Source organism: Oncorhynchus masou, chromosome 2 (genome assembly GCF_036934945.1).
Source record: "Oncorhynchus masou masou isolate Uvic2021 chromosome 2, UVic_Omas_1.1, whole genome shotgun sequence".
NCBI lineage: Eukaryota > Metazoa > Chordata > Actinopteri > Salmoniformes > Salmonidae > Oncorhynchus > Oncorhynchus masou.
The window spans coordinates 43,837,084-43,862,678 of NC_088213.1; the positions used below are offsets into that span (position 1 = coordinate 43,837,084).

Consider the following 25,595-nt stretch of genomic DNA (forward strand, 5'->3'; position numbering starts at 1 on the left):
ATCGCTCTGTCTCCCCTTAAAACGTCATACTGCTGGTTTTAGGGTGAGATCAGAAAAATGAAATGCCAACTAGCGTAAAAGAAAAATGTTTGCTTGGCTGGGCTCATGCCAACAGGCACAACCATTGGCATGTGAAATATGACAGGGCAGCACAGCAGTGAAGAGAGACTTTTCTTTCCGAGTTTGACAAACAGTGCTGTTGACTGCAGATGCTGCTCCTCGACTGCACAAGTGATGGACCATGACCAAGTCGTATGTAATTAAACTCTAAACCTACACTAAGCCCAGTCAAAGGGAATAATTCCTTTGCTGCTGTAATCGTATACTGGTATTCTGGATTAAAGTTTGGTATTTCGTCACGCATTCTATCACAAATGTTTGGTAGAAAAAGTAAGCATGAATTGATTTGATGGCTTGATCCTACTCAGTGCTCAGTCAGTCAGCCAGTGCTTGAGATACTATTACTACTGCCTCGCCACTGCGGGAAGTCAGAGAAGAGTTGGAGAGGAGAAGGATATGTGCTAACTGAAGGTTTCTCACCTTTCCTTTCAACAGGGGAGAGATGAAGTCCCTCCAGGCTGCCTTGCAGAAGCAGCTGGACGAGGCAACGGAGCAAGCCGAGAAACAGCAGGCCACGGTGAGTAGGAGCCCTCAGTCGTCCTCACCTCGTCTACAGCTCACTCCTCTAACCTCCCCCTTGTCACCTGTCATCCGGGCCTGTGGGCGCCCGTCACCCATCTCATTACCCAGCAGTCATCTCTCCTGGCTGGCCCCCTCCCTCCCACCACTTAATAACCAGCCTGGGAGAGTGAGAGAGCTACAGTTGAAGTTGGACGTTTACATACACTTTAGCCAAATACATTTAAACTAATCTTTTCACAATTTCTGACATTTAATCCTCGTAAAAATTCCCTGTCTTAGGTCAGTTAGGACCACCGCTTTATTTTAAGAATGTGAAATGTCAGAATAATAGTTGAGAGAATGATTTATTTCAGCTTTTATTTCTTGCATCACATTCCCAGTGGTCAGAAGTTTACATACACTCACTTAGTATTTGGCAGCATTGCCTTTAAATTCTTTAACTTCGGTCAAACGTTACGGGTAGCCTTCCACAACCTTCCCACAATAAGTTTGGTGAATTTTGGCCCATTCCTCTTGACAGAGCTGGTATAACTGACTCAGGTTTGTAAGCCTCCTTGCTCGCACACGCTTTTTCAGTTCTGCCCACAAATGTTCTATAGGATTGAGGTCAGGGCTTTGTGATGGCCACTCCAATACCTTGACTCTGTTGTCCTTAAGCCATTTTGCCACAACTTTGGAAGTATGCTTGGATTCATTGTCCATTTGGAAGACCCATTTGCGACCAATCTTTAACTTCCTGACTGATGTCTTGAGAGGTTGCTTCAATATATCCACATCGTTTTCCTACCTCATGATGCCATCTATTTTGTGAAGTGCACCAGTCCCTCCTGCAGGAAACCACCCCCATGCTTCACGGTTGGGATGGTGTTCTTTGGCTTGCAAGCCTCCCCCTTTTTCCTACAAACATAGCAATGTTCATTATGGCCAAACAGTTCTATTTTTGTTTCATCAGACCAGAGGACATTTCTCCAAAAAGTACAATCTTTGACCCCATGTGCAGTTGCAAACCGTAGTCTGGCTTTTTTATGGCGGTTTTGGAGCAGTGGCTTCTTCCTCGCTGAGCGGCCTTTCAGGTTATGTCGATATAGGACTCGTTTTACTGTGGATACAGATACTTTTGTATCTGTTTCCTCCAGCATCATCACACGGTCCTTTGCTGTTGTTCTGGGATTGATTTGCACTTTTTGCACCAATGTACGTTCATCTCTAGGAGACAGAACGCGTCTCCTTCCTGTGCGGTATGACGGCTGCGTGGTCCCATGGTGTTTATACTTGCGTACTATTGTTTGTACAGATGAATGTGGTACCTTCAGGCATTTGGAAATTGCTCCCAAGGATGAACCAGATGTGTAGAGGTCTACAGTTTTTTTCTGAGGCTGATTTCTTTGGATTTTCCCATGATGTCAAGCAAAGAGGCACTGGGTTTGAAGGTAGGCCTTGAAATACATCCACAGGTGCAACTCAAATGATGTCAATTAGCCTATTAGAAGCTTCCAAAGCCATCACATCATTTTCTGGAATTTTCCTTGCTGTTTAAAGGCACAGTCAACTTAGTGTATGTAAACGTCTGACCCACTGGAATTGTGATACAGTGAATTATAAGTGAAATAATCTGTCTGTAAACAGTTGTTGGAAAAGTGACTTGTGTCATGCACAAAGTAGATGTCCTATCAGACTTGCCAAAACTATAGTTTGTTAACAAGACATTTGTGGAGTGGTTGAAAGGCGAGTTTTAATGACTCCAACCTAAGTGTATGTAAACTTCTGACTTCAACTGTAGGTCTAACCCAGAAATAGGAAGCATAGTGAGGGAGGTCGGTCCACTCTTCGCTCGCTCCTTAAACGATAGGTTTCTGATAAAAACTTAATAGACCAGGCACCTTTTTTACATTTTGTTCCTTTTATCATCCTGTCATAAACATTCCTTTTCATTTGCCCAGTAATCCAGGCCTCTATCCTTCATGCAACTCAGTCATTTTTCAATTATACCTGGCTGTCGTTCTAGTATAAATTCTGTTCTATTCAGACGTTATTACATTGCCAATCTATACAGACGTCTGAGAATAGCAGGCTACAAGGGAACTTCGGTACCACACATGCAGAGTCATGTTTATACCTACTGTATGAATGAAACCTATAGGTAACAGTTTACTGTATGCCCTTTATGTATAAATGAACTTTACTGTAGGCCCACATAAAGCTTTTATAACAGCTACAAAAGCCATGATAATATCAGAAATTAACATTATACTCATATGGACCCTTTTTCATGCCTAAAGAACTCTATGGATTAGCCTGTAGGTTTTTTGTGCCTTGTTTTGTGCCTTGCTATTTACTGCCACATCTCTTATGGCTATCTAATTCCCCCTCAAAACAAATGATCAGAAAATCAACGGGAGGCCTAATTAATGTTTAAAACAGACCGTGGAATGGCTTTGAGATATTCAATATATGCTAATAAGAACAACATGGACGTCTTAAAATGGTCGTCCGTCTTATTTCCACAGCACAGAACAAGGGTGGCTGATGTGGGTAGCCAACAATCAAACTGTTGCTGTTGACATTTTCATGTTCAGATGAGTGACAAGTCCCTGGTGTAAGGGAGTTAATTATCTATATTAAAGGAAATTGTATTGATTACTGCAATGCATCAAATCAATGCCTGTGTTTTCTCAAGGGGAAATAACCGTTTTTTTTATGATGTTACCAGCCCGGTTACGACGGGCTGGAATGTGTGTTAAAGTTGAGTTTCTTGGTTGTATCATATACAGCATAACTCTGCTACTGCCACTAGTCAGTGTGCTAATAGAGTTTTGGAAAGCGTGCGATGATGCTAAATGAATACCTGTCTTGTTTGTAATAAGGTGCAGTTTTTTATTTTCAATTGAGACCATGCCTACAGCTCTATGTGAAGAAACAGAGTGTGAGTTGAGGTTATTTGACATCTCCGTAGCTGGGCGAATTTGATGTGTGGCATTGGGTAGAAGACATTGTTTGATTGGAGTTGTAATCTGCCCCTAGGGAGCTCTAGAGTTTGTTTTCTATTATCCTACTAAGCAACAAAAGTGGAAGCCAGGGTTAGTAACAAGCACAGTGAAATGAATTTGTTCGGGACGATACTGCACGAAACCGTCAACGTTATTTTTAAACGTGCTTATGTTTTAATGAGCCGTTCTCACTTCATACATTTCATAATCTTGGGTTGCCTCATTTGGAATTTCTGAAAATGTTATGAAATTAGTGCAACTGATAATCAATTATCAATATGGTGTTAAAGGGAATACATGATTTCAATCATTTAGGAGCTGAATCTGTATCTTCCTCTCCTTACACGCAAAAACTATAATTTAGTACCCCCAGTGGACCACATACAGCGATCAGCTGTAGCTGTACTTGGAAATTGACATTTGCGATGGGAAACACATACTCATCATAAATGCCTATAACATTTAGAGAATTTGATGACCGTGAAGCTGTGGTTCCACTCAAAAGATCCCTTTTTATTTTATTTGTATTTAATTAAAATGTTCATAATGTGTGGTTCAGAAACCTTGTTTGGGTTCAAATATTCAATGTAAGTTCACTGGCGTTGTCACGTTTGTCATAACGAGGAGACCAAGGCGCAGCGTGATAAGAATACATTCTTCTTTAATAAACGAAGAACATTAAACAAACGAACATGACGCTAATTATAACAAGTGCTGACATGCAACTACACAGACAATAACCCACAAAACCAAAATGGAAAATGGCAACCTAAATAGGATCCCCAATCAGAGTCAACGATAAACAGCTGCCTCTGATTGGGAACCAATTCAGGTCACTTTAGACCTACATTTACCTAGACATAGATATACAAACACCCTAGACAAGACAAAACACACATACCCACCCTCGTCACACCCTGACCTGACCAAAATAATACAGAAAACATAGATAACTAACGTCAGGGCGTGACAGGCATAGCGGTTTCTCAAAGTTTGCCCCCCCCCTCCCAAAAAAAAAAAAAATAGTATGAGCCCGTCAGCCACTCACAAAGTTTCGACTATTGATCACGGTCAATTGTTCTGCGCGGCTGCCAATCGATAGCTATCAGATTATGTGGTGCTAGTGCTTGAAGTATCCTGTAACTTTGCTTTAATGGGTACATGTTTATTTTTATTTGGTCGTCATTTTCTCATGTTAAGCCAAACGTTTATGTTTTACGAAGCTATAGGCCTACGCTGTCGCAATGCTGCTATTTAGAATGTAGGCCGGCGGCAATAATGTATTTCCTTGTTAAGTAATTAAAGTGGGAAATTCAAACATGTAGATTGTAAAATTAATGTTGAATGCAACAGCGTTTACTAATCAGTAACCAATTCAACATTTAAGAATATACAACTGTCCTGTAGACCTATAGCCTACCTTAGCCTTCCTCATGCTCTTTTGCAGCTTGGATAGAAGGTTTGTGCTACATAAAACCAGTCTATTAATTCCAAATAATACAATCAGTCCACCTTCAAAACAATAGCTGACTAGGGATTGTTTCATTATGCAGACAATGCAGTCAAGCCCAGGGTTTCCTCAACTCGGTTCAGGGTTCCCCCTGGGTGTACGTTTTGTTTTTTGCCCAAGCACTACGCAGCTGATTCAAATAACCAACTCATTATCAAGCTTTGATTATTTGAAGCAGTTGTGTAGTGCTATGGGAATAAAACAAATGTGATGAAAGAAATAAAAGCTGAAATAAATCATTCTCTCTACTATTATTTTTACATTTCACATACCTAAAATAAAGTGGTGACCCTAACTGACCAAAGACAGGGTTTTACTAGGATTAAATGTCAGGAATTGTGAAATACTGAGTTTAAATGTATTTGGCTAAGGTGTATGGAAACTTCCGACTTCAACTGTATATACAGCGGGGTACCGGTCAATGTCCCTGGGCACCAGTTAGTTGAGGTAATATGCACATGTAGGTAGAGTTATTAAAGTGACTATGCATAGATGATAACATATGAGTAGCAGGGGTGTAAAAAAAAAAAGAAGTGGATGCAAATAGTTTGGGTAGCCATTTGATTAGGTGTTCAGGAGTCTTATGGCTTGGGGGTAGAATTTGTTTAGAAGTCTCTTGGACCTAGACTTGCGGGAGCAGAGAGAACAAGTCTTTGACTGGGGTGGCTGGGGCCTTCCTCTGACACTGCCTGGTATAGAGGTCCTGGATGGCAGGAAGCTTGGCCTGTGATGTACTGGGCCGTTCACACGCCGAGCAGTTGCCATACCAGGCAGTGATTTAACCAATCAGCATGCTCTCAATGGTGCAGCTGTAGAACCTTTTGAGGATCTGAGGACCCATGCCAAATCTTTTCAGCCTCCTGAGGGGGAATAGGTTTTGTAATGCCCACTTCACAACTGTCTTGGTGTGCATGGACCATGATAGTTTGTTGGTGATGTGTTTTTTGTTTTATTTAACTAGGAAAGTCAGTTAAGAACAAAATCTTATTTTCAATGACAGCCTAGGAACAGTGGGTTAACTGCCTGTTCAGGGGCAGAACAACAGGTTTGTACCTTGTCAGCTTGGGGACTTGAACTTGCAACCTTCTGGTTACTAGTCCAACACTCTAACCACTAGGCTACACTGTCGTGTACACCAAGGAACTTGAAGCTCTCAACCTACTCCACTGCAACTTGATGAGAATGGGGTTGTGCTCGGTCCCCTTTTTTCTGTAGTCCACAATCATCTCCTTTGTCTTGATCACGTTGAGGGAGAGGTTGTTTTCCTTGTACCACACAGCCAGGTCTTGACCTCCTCCCTATAGGCTGTTGTGTCATCGGCAAACTTGATGATGGTGTTGGAGTCGTGCCTGGACATGCAGTACAGGAGGGGACTGAGCACGCACCCCTGTGTTGAGGATCAGCTTGGCGGATGTATTGTTACCTACCCTTACCACCTGGGGGGGCGACCCATCAGGAAGTCCGGGATCCAGTTGCAGAAGGAGGTGTTAAGTCCCAGGGTCCTTAGCTTATTGATGAGCTTTGAGGGCACTATGGTGTTGAACGCTGAGCTGTAGTCAATGAATAGCATTCTCACATAGGTGTTCCTTTTGTCCAAGTGGGAAAGGGCAGTGTGGAGTGCAATAGCAATTGCATCATATGTAGATCTGTTGGGGCGGTATGCAAATTGTAGTGGGTCTATGTAGTTATCTTCTGTAATTTGGCATGAGCTTGATCAGATAAATCTTTTTTGGGGAGTTTTTGTGTACCACCTGGTTTTGACTTTTGTTTATCCATCTTGAACAACGCACTCACTCTCCATCCGAATCTGACCTGATTCACCAAATTTTTTAAAACTTGATTTTAGATGAGATGATGAGGAGGCCAATTAGATGAGGAGGCCGAGGCGGGCTGGCGCCGCTGAGAAATAGTCTAACTAGATGCATGATAACTATATTGTCTGTCTGACTCACCTACTACCATGAAGATTGGACAACAAACACTTTCCCTGCTACATGTGGAAATTAAAAAGGAGAGTTACTGTCAGAATTATTTACAAAATGAATAACATTATGACATAGGTGTGAGATGACAGCCCCCCCCCCCCAATCATGACTAACCAATCATGAATGAATGGTACCTTAGACAAGACAGTAGCAACAACACTAGATGCCCAAATCTCATAACTTTCTTAGCAAAAAGTTTCTGTGGTGCCTGTCAATTAAACACAGATCCAATTGTATTACCTCTGTATGACTGGTCTACGAACCTGGCATCAGTAAAGTTACGCAGCCTGTAAACAAACGTTAAAAGATGAACAAATGTAGGTAGGCCAAGAAAAACTCCAATAGATAAACAACACACAAAAATGTATGATTGAATTTCCCAGTGGGAGGCATGCTATTCTAAAAAGTATTACATCATGATGAAAAAGATTGACCTGGTTATTTCATCACTTTCATAACAAATATGGCATCGTATTTGTAACACTAGTTGCACATGCTGTGCATTGCTATATACCGTTTAATTGTATAACAGCTCTGGAAACACACAAAACTCTCCCAACATTACTCAGGCTTATTGCTTTGATTTAACCAGTACGTCATACAAATGAATTATACTGTAATAACACAATTCAAATGTCAAATCTTAACCATGTAGAATGCTACAGTTTTATATTTTCTATCCATCATTTCAGTGTGTCATGCCACAGCCCAAAGGGAACGTGGTGCTGGGATGTGTTATCGACGTGCCCATGGGCAGAGCCATGAACTACAAATGCATCAACATGAACTGTGATGTTATTCGTATGTCAACCGCCTAGCCCCAGTTTACAGTCTCCCGGGTGCCTTCAGAGCTGAGGTCACCTGGGCAATGAATTCTCTCCCCTTCCTCCCTGGGACAATCTCAATGGCCTCATTGAAGGACAACATTTCCCTCAGAATCCTTCGTCGCAGAGGTGAAATAGAAAGCAGAATCGGGATTGGAATAACTCCCCCCCCCCCCCCACCACCACCACTATCCACTCCCCCCCCCCCCCCCCCCACCACTACTACAGTTGTAGTCCTGGGCTGCGGTTGGCCGCTATCTGCATCAGCCGTTTAAGGCCTGACTGCTTGTTAAAATACAGGGCATGGGGAATGGCTGCACTACAGAGACATGCCGAGCTCGCGATATAGGGATTGCAATAAACAAAGATATCACTCTGACACAATGAGCATATGGCTATTAAATGAATCACACAGTGGAAAATAGTCAGTCGCCCATCACAGACATAAATGCATCCAATATGAGAAACAGCAACCCCACCAACAGTCAACCTACCTTTTCTAGATACACACATTTACGATAAATCATAGTCAAAACAAGCAGTGAATCATAATGTTTTACTTAGTTTTATATGTGTTTTTGTGAATCTTTAGAAGCTAACTGAAATAGCAGTACAATGTGTAATATAACCACACGGAGGTACTTGGAGCATTAGCAGCATGTCTGATTTAAAGGCAGAGAATCATTTTAAGTTGTTTGACCTTGGGATGTATAGATCTGTTTTGAAGATAGTGCAACAACATACTGTATGATGAAATCTAGTGGAGGCAGGTGTCATGGTTGGTGACAGTTACTACCTTCATGATAGCTTAACGTAAATGTCATAATTTAAATGTAAGAAACGGTCTGTAAAAAATGGACAGTCTGTAAGAAAATATATGTCTTTACTTTGATTTATTTCGCCTACAGATCAAGTTCCTCAAGATGGAGATGGAGAAAAAGACCAAAATAATCAAGGACCTGCAACAGGAGGTACTTTTGTTCTCCTCACCTACCGCCAATGACTGACTCATTCCTAATTCATGATCACATTCCTAATTCATGATCACCATGACCTGTAAATGTTATGTTACTGTTATAAGAGAAATGTCTCAGTAATCGTATCATACATTATCTATGGTCATTGACATCACGTGAACTAGTTTTGATATCCTTTTTTCTAAATCAATATGATGCTGTCATTTTGGATTGCAAAGGTCACAGATAGCCATAGGCAACTAAGGGCCTTATACTGTCAGTGTTGAATGATGTAATTGGTGGAGAGGCCTATTATGAGCACTAATACCACTGGATGCGCTGAATTCGTCAGAGCCTCGGGGCTTTGAGCTGGGCTGGTGTCGTGGGACCTTCTAATTGGCTAACCTGGGGTCAGTGGGTAGTTACTGGCTGCATTGTGGCTGGCGCAAAATCCTATAGCTTAAGGGCAAATGCCCCAGAGCAGAAGAGAAGAAAGTAATTAATCATAAATGGAGTCACGACGGTTTGGAAGATGTTCTACCACAGCTGCATAGTAGCCCTGGACCAGAAGCTACCACAATATTCATAATTTTGGAGGGGATGTCGGGTCCGGTTGTCAAAACCGGAGATACTTGGGAGGCCTCAGCCTGTTTGTCGGATTCCCATGCCTCGGTGGGTTCGACAGGTTCCCCTGCCTCAGCTGGCTCGACGGGTTTACACACCTCAGCGGGATCGATAAGCTCCCTTGCCTCAGCTGGCTCGACAGGCTCCTGTGCCTCGACCAAGGGAACCGGGGAGGTCTCTGCCGGCTCATCAGGCTCTCACGCCTCAGCCGGTTCGCCAGGTTTCTGCACCTCAGCGGAGGCGACCGGTCCGCTCCTGATCCCCAGGGTCGTCCCTTTGGTTGGCGTCCTGCTACTGGAGCCGAATGTGCCGGGGATGGGGTGCTGTCACGTATGCTCTCTCTCCGGCACTCTAGGTTGTCATGCCTCCGCGCATCAGCTGGATCTACAGGTTCCCGTGCCTTGGCAGAGGTGACCGGTCCGCTCCTGATCTCCGTGATCGTCATCTTGGTCGGCGTCCTGCTGCTGGAGCCGCGCGTCGTGGAGGGGGTACTGTCACGTGTGCTCCCTCTCCGGCTTCTAGGTCACCAGGAGGTCACCTGGCTGCTCTTTATGGTGCACACCTGTCACCAACATTATTAAATGTATTCACTCCCTGAACTTGCTTCCCGACTCTCAGCGCACTCTTTACAGTAATGTTGTACAACAGATTAGTCTAAATGACTTGTAAATGAGGCAATGAAAGGATACAGTCCTTTGTATGCCACAGTCAATGATTTTACAGTTACAGTTCATATAAGGAAATCAGTCAATTGAAAAAAAATATTTAGGCCCAATCTATGGATTTCACATGAATGGGTGGGCTTGGGGGACAGGCCCACCCACTGGGGATCCAGGCCTAGCCAGTCAGAATGAGTTTTTCCCCGCAAAAGGGCTTTATTACAGACAGAAATACTAATCAGCTGTCTGGATGGCTGGTCTCAGACGATCCTGAAGGTGAAGAAGCCAGATGTGGACGTCCTGGGCTGGCGTGGTTACACGTGATCTGCAGATGTGAGGCCTGTTGGTCAAAAACTACATTGGAGGTGGTTTATGGTAGATACATTTAAAATGTAATTATCTGGCAACAGCTCTGGTGGATATTCCTGCAGTCAGCATGCCAATTGCACACTCCCTGAAAACTTGAGACATCTGTGGCATTGTGTTGTGTGCCAAAACTGCACATTTTAGAGTGGTCTTTTATTGTCCCCAGAACAAGGTGCACATGTGTAATGATCATCCTGTTTCATCAGCTTCTTGATATGCCACACCTGTCAGGTGGATGGATTATCTTGGCAAATGAGATATGCTCACTAACAGGGATGTAAACAAATGTATGCACAAAATTTGAGATAAATACACTTTTTGTGCGCATGGAAAACTTCTGACATTTTATTTCAGCTCATGAAACATGGGACCAACACTTTACATGTTGCGTTTATATTTTCGTTCAGTATAAATCCTCAATCGCGTCTTTAAAAATACTTGCAAGGCACAGAATCACACCAATCACTATGCCAACAAAGGCTTCAGTAGCATAACCTATGTAGGAGGGAGTCGAAGTACTTAAATCAAGCTCAAAATAAACATGGGTCTTTGGGAGAGTTACAATTGAAAATGTTTTTTTTTTACACAGTTCATTGAAGTTGTGTTTGGGCAGAACCTCTGAGATTTCTGCTGGCAGTCAGAAGCACTGGAAATGGGCTCTGTGAACACTTTGGAAGTACATTATGTAGAGACATCGCTTCCCTATCAGTTGGTCGCTGTAGTGTTGACATTTGAAGTCTTGGCTTTTTCCTGTGCCAGATCTATCTCTCCAGATTTGAGTGTCATTGTAGCTTGATACAGAGGGGTCATCAGTAGTGGATAGTGGCGTCTGAGAACTACTTTGACGGCTGTGGCTTTGACATTTCAAGTCTTGGCTATCTCCTACACCGGGTGTGTCATGAAAAATATCTCAACATCTTTGGGTGTCTTTTTTTCACGAGATACAGAGGGTTCATCTGTTGTGCATTCCTACTGTGTAAGTCAGAGTGGTATCCTAATTTTGCCATATCCCATCACACAACATATGTAATTTGTCCACTCTTATTGTTTTTACTACACTCTGCAATGCCATTGAGGCTAGATGGAAGTCGTTTTCTTAGATTTCAGATACATTGTAATCTCGTCATGACAAACCATTGGCTTTGCCTTTCTAAAGGCTTAAAGAAATAACCGTATAATAACAGAAGTTCCTGTCTTATTAGGATGTGTCTTAAGTCTGGGGAAATTGCTGAAATACATTTTTTTTAAATCAATTTCAGTACAGAACAGTCCTGTTATAAATAATGAAATGTCATCTGCATATATACAGTTGAAGTTGGAAGTTTACATACACTTAGATTGGAGTCATCAAAACTAGTTTTCCAACCACTCCACACATTTTTTTTAACAAACTATAGTTTTGGCAAGTCGCTAAGGACATCTACTTTGTGCATGACAAGTAATTTTCCCAACAATTTTTGCAGACAGATTATTTCACTTATAATTCACTGTATCACATTTCCAGTCCAGTGGGTAAGAAGTTTACATACACTAAGTTGACTGTGCCTTTAAACAGCAAGGAAAATTCCAGAAAATGATGTCATGGCTTTACAAGCTTCTGATAGGCTAATTGACATCATTTGAGTCAATTGGAGGTGTACCTGTAGATGCATTTCAAGGCCTTCCTTCAAACTCGGTGCCTCTTTGCTTGATATCATGGGAAAATCAAAAGAAATCAGCCAAGACCTCAGAAACAAAATTGTAGACCTCCACAAGTCTGGTTCATCCTTGTGAGCAATATACAAATCCCTTAAGGTACCACGTTCATCTGTACAAACAATAGTACGCAAGTATAAACACCATGGGACCATGCAGCCATCATACCGCTCAGGAAGGAGACGCATTCTGTCTCCTAGAGATGAACGTACTTTGGTGCGAAAAGTGCAAATCAATCCCAGAACAACAGCAAAGGACCTTGTGAAGATGCTGGAGCAAACAGGTACAAAACTATCTATATCCATAGTAAAACGAGACCTTACCTGAAAGGCCGCTCAGCAAGGAAGAAGCTACTGCTCCAAAACTGCCATAAAAAAGCCAGACTACAGTTTGCGACTGCACATGGGGGACAAAGATTGTACCTTTTGGAGCAATGTCCTCTGGTCTGATGAAACAAAAATAGAACTGTTTGGCCATAATGACCCTCATTATGTTTGGAGGAAAAACGGGGACGCTTGCAAGCCAAAGAACACCATCCCAACCGTGAAGCACAGGGATGGCAGCATCACAAAATAGATGGCTTCATGAGGTAAGAAAATGATGTGGATATATTGAAGCAACATCTCAAGACATCAGTCAGGAAGTTAAAGCTTGGTCGCAAATGGGTCTTCCAAATGGACAATGACCCTAAGCATACTTCCAAAGTTGTGGCAAAATGGCTTAAGGACATCAAAGTCAAGGTATTGGAGTGGCCATCACAAAGCCCTGACCTCAATCCTATAGAACATTTGTAGGCAGAACTGAAAAAGCATGCGCGATCAAGGAGGCCTACAAACCTGACTCAGTTACACCAGCTCTGTCAGGAGGAATGGGCCAAAATTCACCCAACTTGTTGTGGGAAGCTTGTGGAAGGCTACCCGAAATGTTTGACCCAAGTTAAACAATTTAAAGGCAATGCTACCAAATACTAATTGAGTGTATGTAAACTTCTGACCCACTGGGAATGTGATGAAAGAAACGAAAGCTCAAATAAATCATTCTCTCTACTATTATTCTGACATTTCACATTCTTAAAATAAAGGGGTGATCCTAACTGACCAAAGACATGGTTTTACTAGGATTAAATATCAGGAATTGTGAAAAACTGAGTTTAAATGTATTTGGCTAAGGTATATGTATTCTTCTGACTTCAACTTTAACTGGGTTGTGGCTACTATTTTTATTCCCTTATTATCGCCAGTACCTTATTGAATTAGCAAGGAGCTTGAGATCAATATGCAAACAGGAGAGTAGATAGTGGGCCACCCTGGCTTGAGCATCTGTCCCTATTACCATATTAATGAGTAATATGGGGCCTTGGAGATGCTGATTCATCTTGAGCCTTGTTTTTCTTCAATATCAGGGACACTTTGTAGGCAGGGCCCATGTTGATACCGTAGCTAGAAAGGTCTGGCATTGAAGGCCATCAGCTTTTCCTCTTATTAAAGATGTTTTTTGTGGCAAACTATATATCGCCATATACATTTCAGTTGGTAATAGTAATTGGTACGCTGTAACTATACTGTATTTACATGTTTTTTTTGCACACAAGGAGGTGGTTTCCCAAATGCAGATTAAGCATGCACTAAAAAGCATCAATAGATTATCCAATAAATGTGCGTTTTAGGCTTAGTCTGTGTCCGGGAAACCACCCCTTAGTAATGTAAAGTGCGACCATTTTGTATTTCTCTCTGAGAATTTGATTTGTTAAGCAATCTGTTAAGAGTATAAGACAGGACACTCAGATTTTTTTAAACATTTATTTTATATAACCTTTATTTAACTAGGCAAGTCAGTTAAGAACAAATTCTTATTTACAATGACGTCTGAGTTTCTACTTGATCCGGTGCTCTGATGAGCTCTTTGTAAAGACCTTGACTCCGCCAATTCCCTTACAAGGTTTGACGCTTTCCTCTCCAATTAGAATCAGACCTCAGCTAAGCTACATGTTTTTCCTTTTTGAATAAAATATTAGCCCGTAGAGGTCTTGTTCTTGATCTTATTCTTGTTCTTCTTTTTTAAACTTCGACTCGAGTTTGGATCGATTGTTCACAGCAACGGAATTAAAATATGGTGTCCGTGAGTGTGATGCGGTCATTTGCATTTGCAGATAACTCTTTGTCGCAGTCATTTACAAACCATACTCCTTTCACATCAGCCCTTCCAAGGATCCGTTTCAATCGATCATGTCACCAGAAAATCTGTATGGCTGCAATTCGCTGTAAACTCATCTTCTATAATTGACTTTTAGGGCTGAGGATGTGCATTTTAGGATTAAGGCTAGAGAATGATTGAGTGATCGACACAGACCACGCTTCCGCTTTGATATGACAGTCGCTAAGAGTGGAGCTTCTGTAGGAGACAGCTGATCCATAAGCTTCTCAAACTCTTTGCAGTGAGTGTAAAGGAGATCACTCTGACAGGCAGAAACAGTGTATGAAGAGTCCTGAAGGGTAAATGGAAGCTTAGTATGGTCTGCCAGATGCTTTTATTGTTGACCGTTTAGATGAGGGTGACACGTGTCTCGTCCAATCATCCTCTAGCGAGCATCTGCACCTGCAACTTTAACAAGTTCGAGAGAGATACCTTGAGGCATTTCCGCAGCATTATTTTGCTGTTTAGCCTGGATTCCCTGACCTTCAAACTTTGTTGTTGTAGCGAATTATAATATATAAGTCCAAATGTCAAATCGCATCACAGAATGTGTCATATTGTGTATGAAACCTTAAAGGGATACTTTGGCATTTTGGCAATGAAGCCCTTTATCTACTTCCAGAGAGTCAGACCTCATGGATACCATTTTTATGTCTCTGCATCCAGTATGAAGGAAGTTAGAGGTATCTACCCCTCCATTCACAAAATTGTCAGAATAATTTGGACAGACACCCCCTAAAGCACTTATTAATGTTATATGTCTTAGTTGTGCTTTACTATAGTCATGCTGCATTGCTTGCTTGATGACCAATACATAAGCACACTGAACAGCTTAAAAGGTCAAACAAAAATCTGGATTAATTGTATTAATACAGCGAGGAAAAAAAGGATACATACAAATAAAATGATATTGCGGCGTAAGTGCGAACAATAAATATAGAGGAAAGTATGATCATAATCAGTAATGTCTCGCACACTTTTTTATCATAAAGTTCATGCATGGTTCCCAATATGGCAACACTTGGTTCATAATATATTATGACATTTGCGGTTCACTGGATCTCATTTGGCATAATACTCCATGACATATGAGCTCTACTGGATCAAAATTTCACTGTGGGTCTGTTCTCAGGCAGGCACACGTCACCTTGTATGACAGCTGCCATTTCTCCCAGCCACAGTACCCTTTCTTTAGAGAGGAGAGGAGGCGTAAGTGTCTGGACTGGAATCCCGGCCAATTCTAGCTCATTGAATCACATAGCGCTGTCATTCCACCTCATTAACTCTGTGTGTAAGAGAGTGTGTGTGTGTGTGTTTCATAGAGAGAAAGAGAAAAGCGGGGGAGAGATAGTAAAATAAATGAAAAAGTGATACAGTGGCTTGCGAAAGTATTCACCCCTCTTGGCATTTTTCCTTGTTGCCTTAGAACCTGGAATTAAAATTTATTTTGGGGGGTTTGTAACATTTGATTTACACAACATGCCTTCGACTTTGAAGATACAAAATGTTTTATTGTGAAACAAACAAGAAGATTAAAAAAACTTGAGCATGCATAACTATTCACCCCAAAAAGTCAATACTTTGTAGAGCCACCTTTTGCAGCAGTTACAGCTGCAAGTCTCTTGGGGTATGTCTCTATAAGCTTGGCACATCTAGCCACTGGGATTTTTGCCCATTCTTCAAGACAAAACTGCTCCAGCTCCACCAAGTTGGATAGGTTCCGCTGGTGTACAGCAATCTTTATGATACCACAGATTCTCAATAGGATTGAAGTCTTAGCTTCGACTTGGCCATTCCGAGACATGTAAATGCTTCCCCTTAAATCACTCAAGTGTTGCTTTAGCAGTATGGTCATTGTCCTGCTGGACGGTGAACCTCTGTCCCAGTCTCAAATTCCTGGAAGACTGAAACAGGTTTCCAGCAATAATTCCCTGTATTTAGAGCCATCCATAATTTTTTCAATTCTGACCAGTTTCCCAAAACCAAAATTGGAACCAATATGTTTTATATTTCTATGACCAACATATGTAGCAATTCTAAGGAAGAGGGCTATTCCCTGGTACAGAAAACGTGTTCTTTGTAAGGCCACCTCTTACTGCATGCCAGTCCGTCAGCACCACTGCTCTGAGTTGTGTCCCTGCACATGTTGTTCTGATGAATCTGTGTGAGTGAAGGAACAATGTTGTACAATAGGGAACCTGTATATGTCTCTCTCATGCTATGAGTCGTTTCTATTGCTTCATGTTCATGAGTGATTAGTCAATGTTGAGTCGTGTTACTCTCGTACTGCATGTGTGAAACAGAGAGTGGTTGAAGAATAGGCTCTGGATTAGCTAATTAGATCATTGATGAATGCATTTGCTGTTGTAAATGTGTTCTGTAGTCAATACTTAAGGCCTGATGAATCGAAACTGGCTTGTATGAGCGTCTAATATAATTACATTTGTCACTGCGGATGAAACAGAAAAGCAGTGCAAGCCATTACTAAATGTTGTCAATGATTTTCTCTCATCAACCCTTAACTAATACCACCTTTTTATTTTTTTTATTTTTTTTGCAGAACAAGAGCTTGAAAAATAAACTGCTATCTGGCAACAAACTGTGTGATGTCCATGCAGAAGAGGTAAGTCCTTTCAATCACACCGATGAACAGGTTTAAAATAAAAATGTAAAGAAAGTTCATAATTCAGTTGGATTGAATTGGGGCCCAAGTCTTCATTGATTAGACTGACCCTCACTTTACATGCATTTACTCTGATCATGCATATATTCTTTTTTTAAATATATATTTTGGCATTGCAGCCTTCATAAGAGTGCTTGTCATGAAGGCTGGCAAAAACCTTTAGTTTTTAATAATGAATAATCACTTTTTGTTTAACTTTAATAGTATCCCAAGTGGCTGAATCTCTCCTGCACACAAGCCCCTTAGAACAGCCTACCCAGCAAAAAAAAACAGCAGTGCCTTGGATAACTTTGTACAGTTCACTTTTCAGCAATTGAAAAAGCAGTGTGATATTTTGGAATTGCTTTGATTGGTCCTAAAGTCATGAAACTTTCACAGCACATGGAGGGGAATGATTACTTTCAGTCTATGTAAAAAGGATAAAAAAAGGCAAATATGGACATACAAGGTTTTTCGAGGACGCCGATGATAAGCAACACAATATGTTGTGTGCAATTAGGCTTTTCCCTGTGTGTAGTTTTGTCTATTCAAAAAGTCTATGTTTTTTCAAGTCCCAGCAGCTTATCCAGTCATTTGAGGGAGGTGTGACATATATACTTCTTTCCTCAGTAACATACTCACTGAAGAGAAACCAAAACCCTTCAAAGCTTGACCGGTACACTTCCTATCATCTTGATCCTGCTGTCAATGGACACTTTCAATGGCCAATCAGCTGAACGTACACTACATGACCAAAAGTATGTAGACACCTGCTTGGCGAACATCTCATTCCAAAATGATGGGCATTAATATGGAGTTGGTCCCCTTTTGCTGCTATAACAGCCTCCACTCTTCTGGGAAGGCTTTCCACTGGAGGTTGGAATATTGCCGTGGGAACTTGCTTTCATTTAAACACAAGAGCATTAGTGAGGTCGGACACGGCACTCCAATTAATCCCAAATGTGTTCGATGAAGTTGAGGCCAGGGCTCTGTGCAGGCCAGTCAAGTTCTTCCACATTGATCTCGACAAACCATTTCTGTATGGACTTCGCTTTGTGCACGGGGGCATTGTCATGCTGAAACAGGAAAGGGCCTTCCCCAAACTGTTGCCACAAAGTTGGAAGAACAGAATCGTCTAGAATGTTATTGTATGCTGTAGAGTTAAGATTTCCCTTCACATGTGGAAGGGCTTGCAAACTATTACGGCCTATAAAGGGAAAATCAGCTGAGCATTGCCCACTAGCCTACTAGACGGGCGAAATTACTTTTATGCTCGCTTCAAGGCAAGCAACAATGAAGCATGCATGAGAGCACCAGCTGTTACGGACGACTGTGTGATCACGCTCCCCGTAACCAATGTGAGCAAGACCTTTAAACAGGTCAACATTCACAAGGCCGCGGGCCAGATGGATTACCAGGACATGTACTCAGAGGGAAATCCTTGTCTCATCGAGCACCAGCGACTCCTGTGGCGGGCCGGGTGCAGTGCGCGCTAACCAAGGTTTCCAGGTGCACAGTGTTTCCTCCGACAAATTGGTGCGGCTGGCTTCCGGGTTGGATGGCGCTGTGTTGAGAAGCAGTGCGGCTTGGTTGGTTTGTGTATTGGAGAACGCATGACTTTCAACCTTCGTCTCTCCCGAGCCCGTATGGGAGTTGTAGCGAAGAGACAAGATAGTAGCTACTAAACAATTGGATACCACGAAAAAGGGGTTAAAAAAACCCCACAAAAAAGTATAAAATAAAAAAAAACAGGTTTCTGTGCTAATGTACCACACAACCAACAAACAAAGTATACTGACTTTGGGCACTTCAATATCCTGGTTTGCGTTTTCAACACCACAATAAATGTCACTCTCGACAAACAGAAAATACATCCCAATCTTGTAGGCTTACCCAGTATTTTAGACATTTTGGTGTTTTGTAACAGATGTCTCTTTTGCATTCGTCAATTTTCCGCTGTACAGTTTGGATTGATTGAGTGATTGATTTTAATTGTCATTTCAAAAAATACACATACAGTTGAAGTCGGAAGTTTACATACACCTTAGCCAAATACATTTAAACTCCATTTTTTCACAATTCCTAACATTTAATCCCAATGAAAATTCCCTGTTTTAGGTCAGTTAGGATCACTACTTTATTTTAAGAATGTGAAATGTCACATAATAGAGATAATTATTTATTTCAGGTTTTATTTATTTCATCACATTCCAAGTGGGTCAGAAGTTTACATACACTCAATTAGTATTTGGTAGCATTTAAATTGGTTAACTTGGGTCAAACATTTCAGGTAGCCTTCCACAACCTTCCCACAATAAGCTAGGTTAATTTTGGCCCATTCCTCTTGACAGAGCTGGTGTAACTGAGTCAGGTTTGTAGGCCTCCTTGCTCGCACATGCTTTTTCAGTTCTACCCACAAATTTCTATAGGATTGAGGTCAGGGTTTTGTGATGGCCACTCCAATGCCTTGACTTTGTTGTCCTTAAGCCTTTTTTCCAGAACTTTGGAAGTATGCTTGGGGTCATTGTCCATTTGGAAGACCTGTTTGCGACCAAGCTTAAACTTCCTGACTGATGTCTTGAGATGTTGCTTCAATATATCCACAAAATTTTCTACCTCATGATGCCATCTATTTTGTGAACTGCACCAGTCCCTTCTGCAGCAAAGCACCCCCACAACATGATGCTGTCACCCCCGTGCTTCACGGTTCGGATGTTGTTCTTCGGCTTGCAAGCCTCCCCCTTTTTCCTCCAAACAAAACGATGGTCATTATGGCCAAACAGTTCTATTTTTGTTTCATCAGACCAGAGGACATTTCACCAAAAAGTACGATCTTTGTCCCGACGTGCAGTCGCAAACCGTAGTTTGGCTTTTTTATGGAGGTTTTGGAGCAGTGGCTTCTTCCTTGCTGAGCGGCCTTTCAGGTTATGTCGATATAGGACTCGTTTTACTGTGGATATAGATATAGTCCTTTGCTGTTGTTCTGGGATTGATTTGCACTTTTTGCACCAAAGTACGTTCATCTCTAGGAGACAGAACGCATCTCCTTCCTGAGTGGTATGACGGCTGCATGGTCCAATGATGTTTATACTTGCGTACTATTGTTTGTACAGATGAATGTGGTACCTTCAGGCGTTTGGAAATTGCTCCCAAGGATGAACCAGACTTATGGAGGTCTACAATTTTTTTCCTGAGGTCTTGGCTAATTTCTTTTGATTTTCCCATGATGTCAAGCAAAGAGGCACTGAGTTTGAAGGTAGGCCTTGAAATACATCCGCAGGTTCACCTCCAATTGACTCAAATTATGTCAATTAGCCTATCAGAAGCTTGTAAAGCCATTACATCATTTTCTGAAATTTTCCTTGCTGTTTAAAGTCACAGTCAACTTAGTGTATGTAAACTTCTGACCAACTGGAATTGTGATACAGTTATAAGTGAAATAATCTGTCTGTAAACAATTATTGGAAAAATGACTTGTGTCATGCGCAAAGTAGATGTCCTAACAGACTTGCCAAAACTATACTTTGTTAACGAGAAATTTGTGTAGTGGTTGAAAAACAAGTTTTAATGATTCATGTATGTAAACTTATAACTCTATACTCAAAGATCTTTTTTAAGTAACCGGGATTGCACTATACAGTCTGGGAATTATTTCCATTGTGGTCCCTATTCTATACATAAATACATATACAATTACATAGATAGACACATTACAGAGATTGAGAATTTTCTTCATCTAAATCTCCAGATGAGTATGTGGGGAGAGTACATTTCTTACAAGCTTGTTTGGCTGGTTGCTTAGATGTTTGAGGCTGCTGGTGAACCATGAAGTGCAGGCATAATCAAAGTGACACTGGACTAGCACACTTCTCAGAGTCTTTAGGGTGTCTATAGCTCGGTTTCCATCCAATTGGCGACAGATTTTCATGTGAATATTCTAAAATCTTAATGAAAACAATATGCCTCTTCAGAATTTCCTTTAGGAAAATTTGGCGCCAGACAACATGAGAGGGAACATTTACATTTTCCGGGACATTTGAGAAATGTAATGGACATCCATATGCATTCAGATCCAACCTGGCGCAGCCAGCAGCATCACTAAACAAGGGATGTTGGCCAAATGAGCCACATTTACGTGTCCTATAAAAACAGCCAAAATGACAAAATATCTATGTAGCATATCTAAAACTTTATCGCCTATATTTTGGGAGGGGTTTAGGCTACTTTCCTAAAACAATTGTTGTCCACCTCACTGTTCGGTTCTCAAAGATATTAGCACTAAATGTATGAGGGCATTGCATGCAAAGGCCAATAGGCTTAGGTGTTCACTATATGATATTCATATCATAGGCCTAAAGTCGTTTAAGCTGAATTATAGCCACACCATACCAAACCTTCACAAACGTATCTAATCTTTATTAGGGTAATATCAAAAGTAAGTCAAGCCATTGTTTATAGGGAAAATATGAGCAGAAAAGTAAAAGTAAACCAGGTGGAAAAAAATGCATTACCCTTCCCTGTGCTCCCAAAGCAAAAATAAAAGTTTCACTATTTTGGACCACACCTCCCCCCAGTAAAATTTGATCTGTCCCTTACCTCATTTCACTCTCACCTTTTTATGTCGTCTTTTAAACTTGTGCTTTTTCTGTAGTCTTTTAAAATAGGGCTTTCTGCCCTTTCACGCTATCCACCTTTTGTTTAAAGAAGTTACTTTCCCGGAGGATGAAAACACCTGTTAAACTCTTATTAGTGCAAAGGCCCCAAGAGGACTGACTGTAATCTCCAGCATCAGGGAACCAACCCCCATGTGCTTCCATGAGTTTACCGATGTGTAATGTCAGGGATAGCTGGGCACCGTGTGTGTTTGTGCACACGTGTGCTGCAGTTAAAGTCGGAGGCCAGGGAAAGCCATGTATTTTGCAGACTGTCTGAGCTCTGTGTGTGCCTGTATGTGTGAGTGTGTGTCACCATCCAGATGAGAAGGGAGGGGTGCTACCAGGGAACTGCATGTGTGGTAGAGGTTGTGTGGAGTGGGAGTGGGAATAGGGCTTTAGACAGTGGGCAAGTAGCCAGTGCATGACTGAATAATTGTGTGGGCTTTGCAGTTCACTGAATGGGAGATTTTACATGTTCTTGCTCTCTGTCGGTCCCTCCTTTGAGCCGGAGCTTTGCCCAAGTAACACGCACAAAGGTGTGCTCCGCTGCATCCGGTGAAATCCTTCTACGTGATCTAAAACCAATTTCACTATTTGAATAAGCTAACACTTATTTTCTTATCTTCTACTTGCAGTCCAAAAAAATCCAGGCTCAACTGAAAGAGCTGCGGTACGGGAAAAAGGATTTAATTTTCAAGGTAAGCGCAAAGTGAAATGGGCTGCTTTATTATGGTACCAGACCAGGAGTTAACAGGTGCTCCAGTCCACCATGAAAAGAAGATCCTATCTGGGGCCACTTGGCTTAATTGAGTCTGCGATTAGTAAGTTCCCAATGGAAGGGATGGCCAGTACACAGAGGACTCACAGGCTTTTGCACAATTGCTTTCCCCTCTTATACTGTAGTCAGTGCAACGTGCATTATTCTGTTACCACCCTGGAAGGTTTCCTTTGGTTTCATGATGTGTACAGCTTTGGACAGATAAGTTGCAGGTTCCAGATCTGTTTGTGTTGTCTTGTCAACTCCTATTGTCATTGACATGCCACACATTATTTACACTGTTGTCACATCCCCGAAGTGAATAAGCCCCTTTTCAAAAATAAATCTAATTTGTCATGTGTTGCATCCGTTTCCACAACCAAAAATTACATTATCCGATGACAAACCTTTTCTGAGATATTGTTGAAATTTAAGTCCGATCTATGCTGCATTGCCAAATTCCTTGGAAAGTAGTATACTTAAATCAGTATATGGTGTTAAATATATAAATGAATCCTTATGCAATCCATGAAGATCTATTGAGATAAAGGAGACATGGACAAGACTACAAGCTCTGGTATCATAAACAATCAAATGTAACCCCCAGCAGTGAAAAAAATCCACAGGTCTATCACATAAAGTAAACTATACGCTTACACACAACTACACATTATAATCCCATTCTAATTGGAAGAATTGACCTTTTTAAGTGTATTTTTTTGTATCTAAGAATTCATGTAATAATCATTGGCATTTACGGGGACATAGGCTGACCTTTCGGTTTTTGTTTGGAGGGCTGGGTCGAGAAATGTCAGTTGACATTTCTGCCCCAGTGCCTCCTATTACCATTTCATAAATGCGAGATTTGATCCCTCAGACCTGTCATTTTTTAAGCTCTGTCAGATGGAATAATGACAGTGGCTAGAAAAGGGCTCAATCCTCCCCGCTGAGTTTTATAGCAAATTGTTTGAATATATTGTCCAGTTGGTCCTCGACCGTTCAATTTCAATCTCAAGGATGCATGGACTTTTTGTGGGGGATTGTGTCACAGGTTGGAAATCGTTGTCCCCAAATCTCTCAGGGATGCTCATCCAGAACAACCTTATTTTTCAATCTCCCTGAAAAAATGTTCCAACTCTTCAACCTAAAAATTATTATGGCCTTTAGAAAATTAAACACAGGCGATATAGTAGACAAAAGTGGCTACTTTTGATTTAATTACTTCTGATTTAATTCCAGTCTTCAGTTCTTGTTTAGTCATGTGTAAGACCTGACTAAAGGCATCCACTTCAACAGAAAGTAAGAGTCGGACACTTCACTGACTTCAATATTTTTTCAGCTTTGCAATGGTGATGCTGAGGTCAGGTATAGGTTTAATCAATAAATGTAGTTATTGATGACTTTGCCAATAAGCCATTGGGCGTGACTGTTATAGAACTGCAGTGATTTTTGCAGTGAACATAAGGGCTGTGGCATCGTTATGTACAAATACAAAAATACTTTATTGCTAATGCTTCACATGATTCATACATGATAGCATTTTACTGTAACTGATAAGAAGACTCCATTCCAATTGTGTGGCTCATTTTCATGGTTTGCTTCTTAGAAAAACACATTTTCTGGGAACCTTCCCAGAACATCATTGAAGATTTTAATTAAGTTCTAGTTAGGGTTTTTATCTAACATTAGGATGATAAGGTCTCAAAAACATTCATTAGGTTTCCAGGTAATGTGTTAACACAATGTACCAGTAATGTTTTCCCAGCAAACCAAAATTGGTTCAGTGAAAGTTCTCAGGGCATTCGTCAGGTCGCGGCAAATGTTCTCATAACACAAAAACTGTCCATTCTTGGTGATGATTATAGCATGTTTGTGTAAAACATTTGCCTGATGTTGCAAGAACGCTCCTGTAAGACATTTAATGTGCTCTTTAAATGTTCCCAGAATGTTTCATTAGGTTGTTGGAACAGTCTGGTGAGAACATTGTGGGGACGTCACAAAAGATAGATTCACCTGGTGTTACAAGAGCATTTCCAGGACACATTTCATCTGCTCTTTAACACTAGAACTGCTAAAGCAGTCATTTTGACTGCTCTTGAATTTAAAACATGTATTAATCTTTCATTACATGCCCTCTGTTCTTGATATTTCCTAAATAAGTATATATAACACACTGTCGGTGATAGAAGCTTAGAATCACAAACAGAACTGGAGTTATAACCAGTTTTAGGAGGTCATGTTACTTTTTGAATGGTTTTCCCCCATTGCCCCTTCACCTTCCGACAGTTGAAAGTGCAGTGCCCAGCTGATAATCACCCCGATGCTTGCCTCGAAACTGAACCTAAACCAAAACTAATTTCACACATACACTGAGTATACAAAACATTAAGAACTCTTTTAATGACAAAAACTGACCAGGTGAAAGCTATGATCCCTTATTGATGTCACTTGTTAAATCCACGTCAATCAGTGTAGATGAAGGAGAAGAGACAATTTGAAGACAGATTTTTAAGTCTTGAGATATTGAAACATGGATTGTGTATGTGTACCACAGAGTGAATGGGAAAGACAAAATATTTAAGTGCCTTTGAACGGGGTATGGTAGTAGGTGCCAGGCGAACCGGTTAGTGTCAAGAACCGTAACGCTGCTGGGGTTTTCACGTTCAACAGTTTCCTGTGTGTATCAAGAATGCTTCACCACCCAATTGGGGGGGGGTGTATGTACCCTATATCAGTCCACAGAATCCAAACAGTCTTATCAGTCTACTCGCTAGGCTACAGTGAGAGTGGGCGTAATTATACATGTTAAATGACTTTCAATATATGGGAAAAGATCCACATCGGGAATCAGGTGAGCGACTGTTGGAGAATGTGGTGATGAAGCTTGTGGAACCTTACATTGTCACCATGGAAATGTCACCTTGGACAATTTCTTGGAGCCGTCATTGGCCGGCATCATGAACAAAGTGAGTTGGGAGCTCCCTCCCTCTGCGCAAAATAAGGCACCTGCACAGCGGTTGTGCAACAGTGCTGAAGAATGACAAGATGATGGAAACAATAAAGAGAGAACTGGATACTAT

General features: G+C 41.3%; 1 protein-coding gene across 2 annotated transcripts in view; it reads left to right on the forward strand.

The window, feature by feature from the left end:
- Positions 1-25,595, forward strand: part of LOC135554182 (leucine zipper protein 2-like) — a 171,657-nt gene that overhangs the window by 104,270 nt on the left and 41,792 nt on the right. For both annotated transcript variants that reach the window (XM_064986305.1, XM_064986310.1), the window contains exons 4-7: positions 556-637; positions 8,857-8,919; positions 17,002-17,064; positions 22,394-22,456. In XM_064986305.1, the coding sequence (XP_064842377.1) occupies positions 556-637; positions 8,857-8,919; positions 17,002-17,064; positions 22,394-22,456 (271 nt within the window). The remainder of the gene's footprint in view (positions 1-555; positions 638-8,856; positions 8,920-17,001; positions 17,065-22,393; positions 22,457-25,595) is intronic.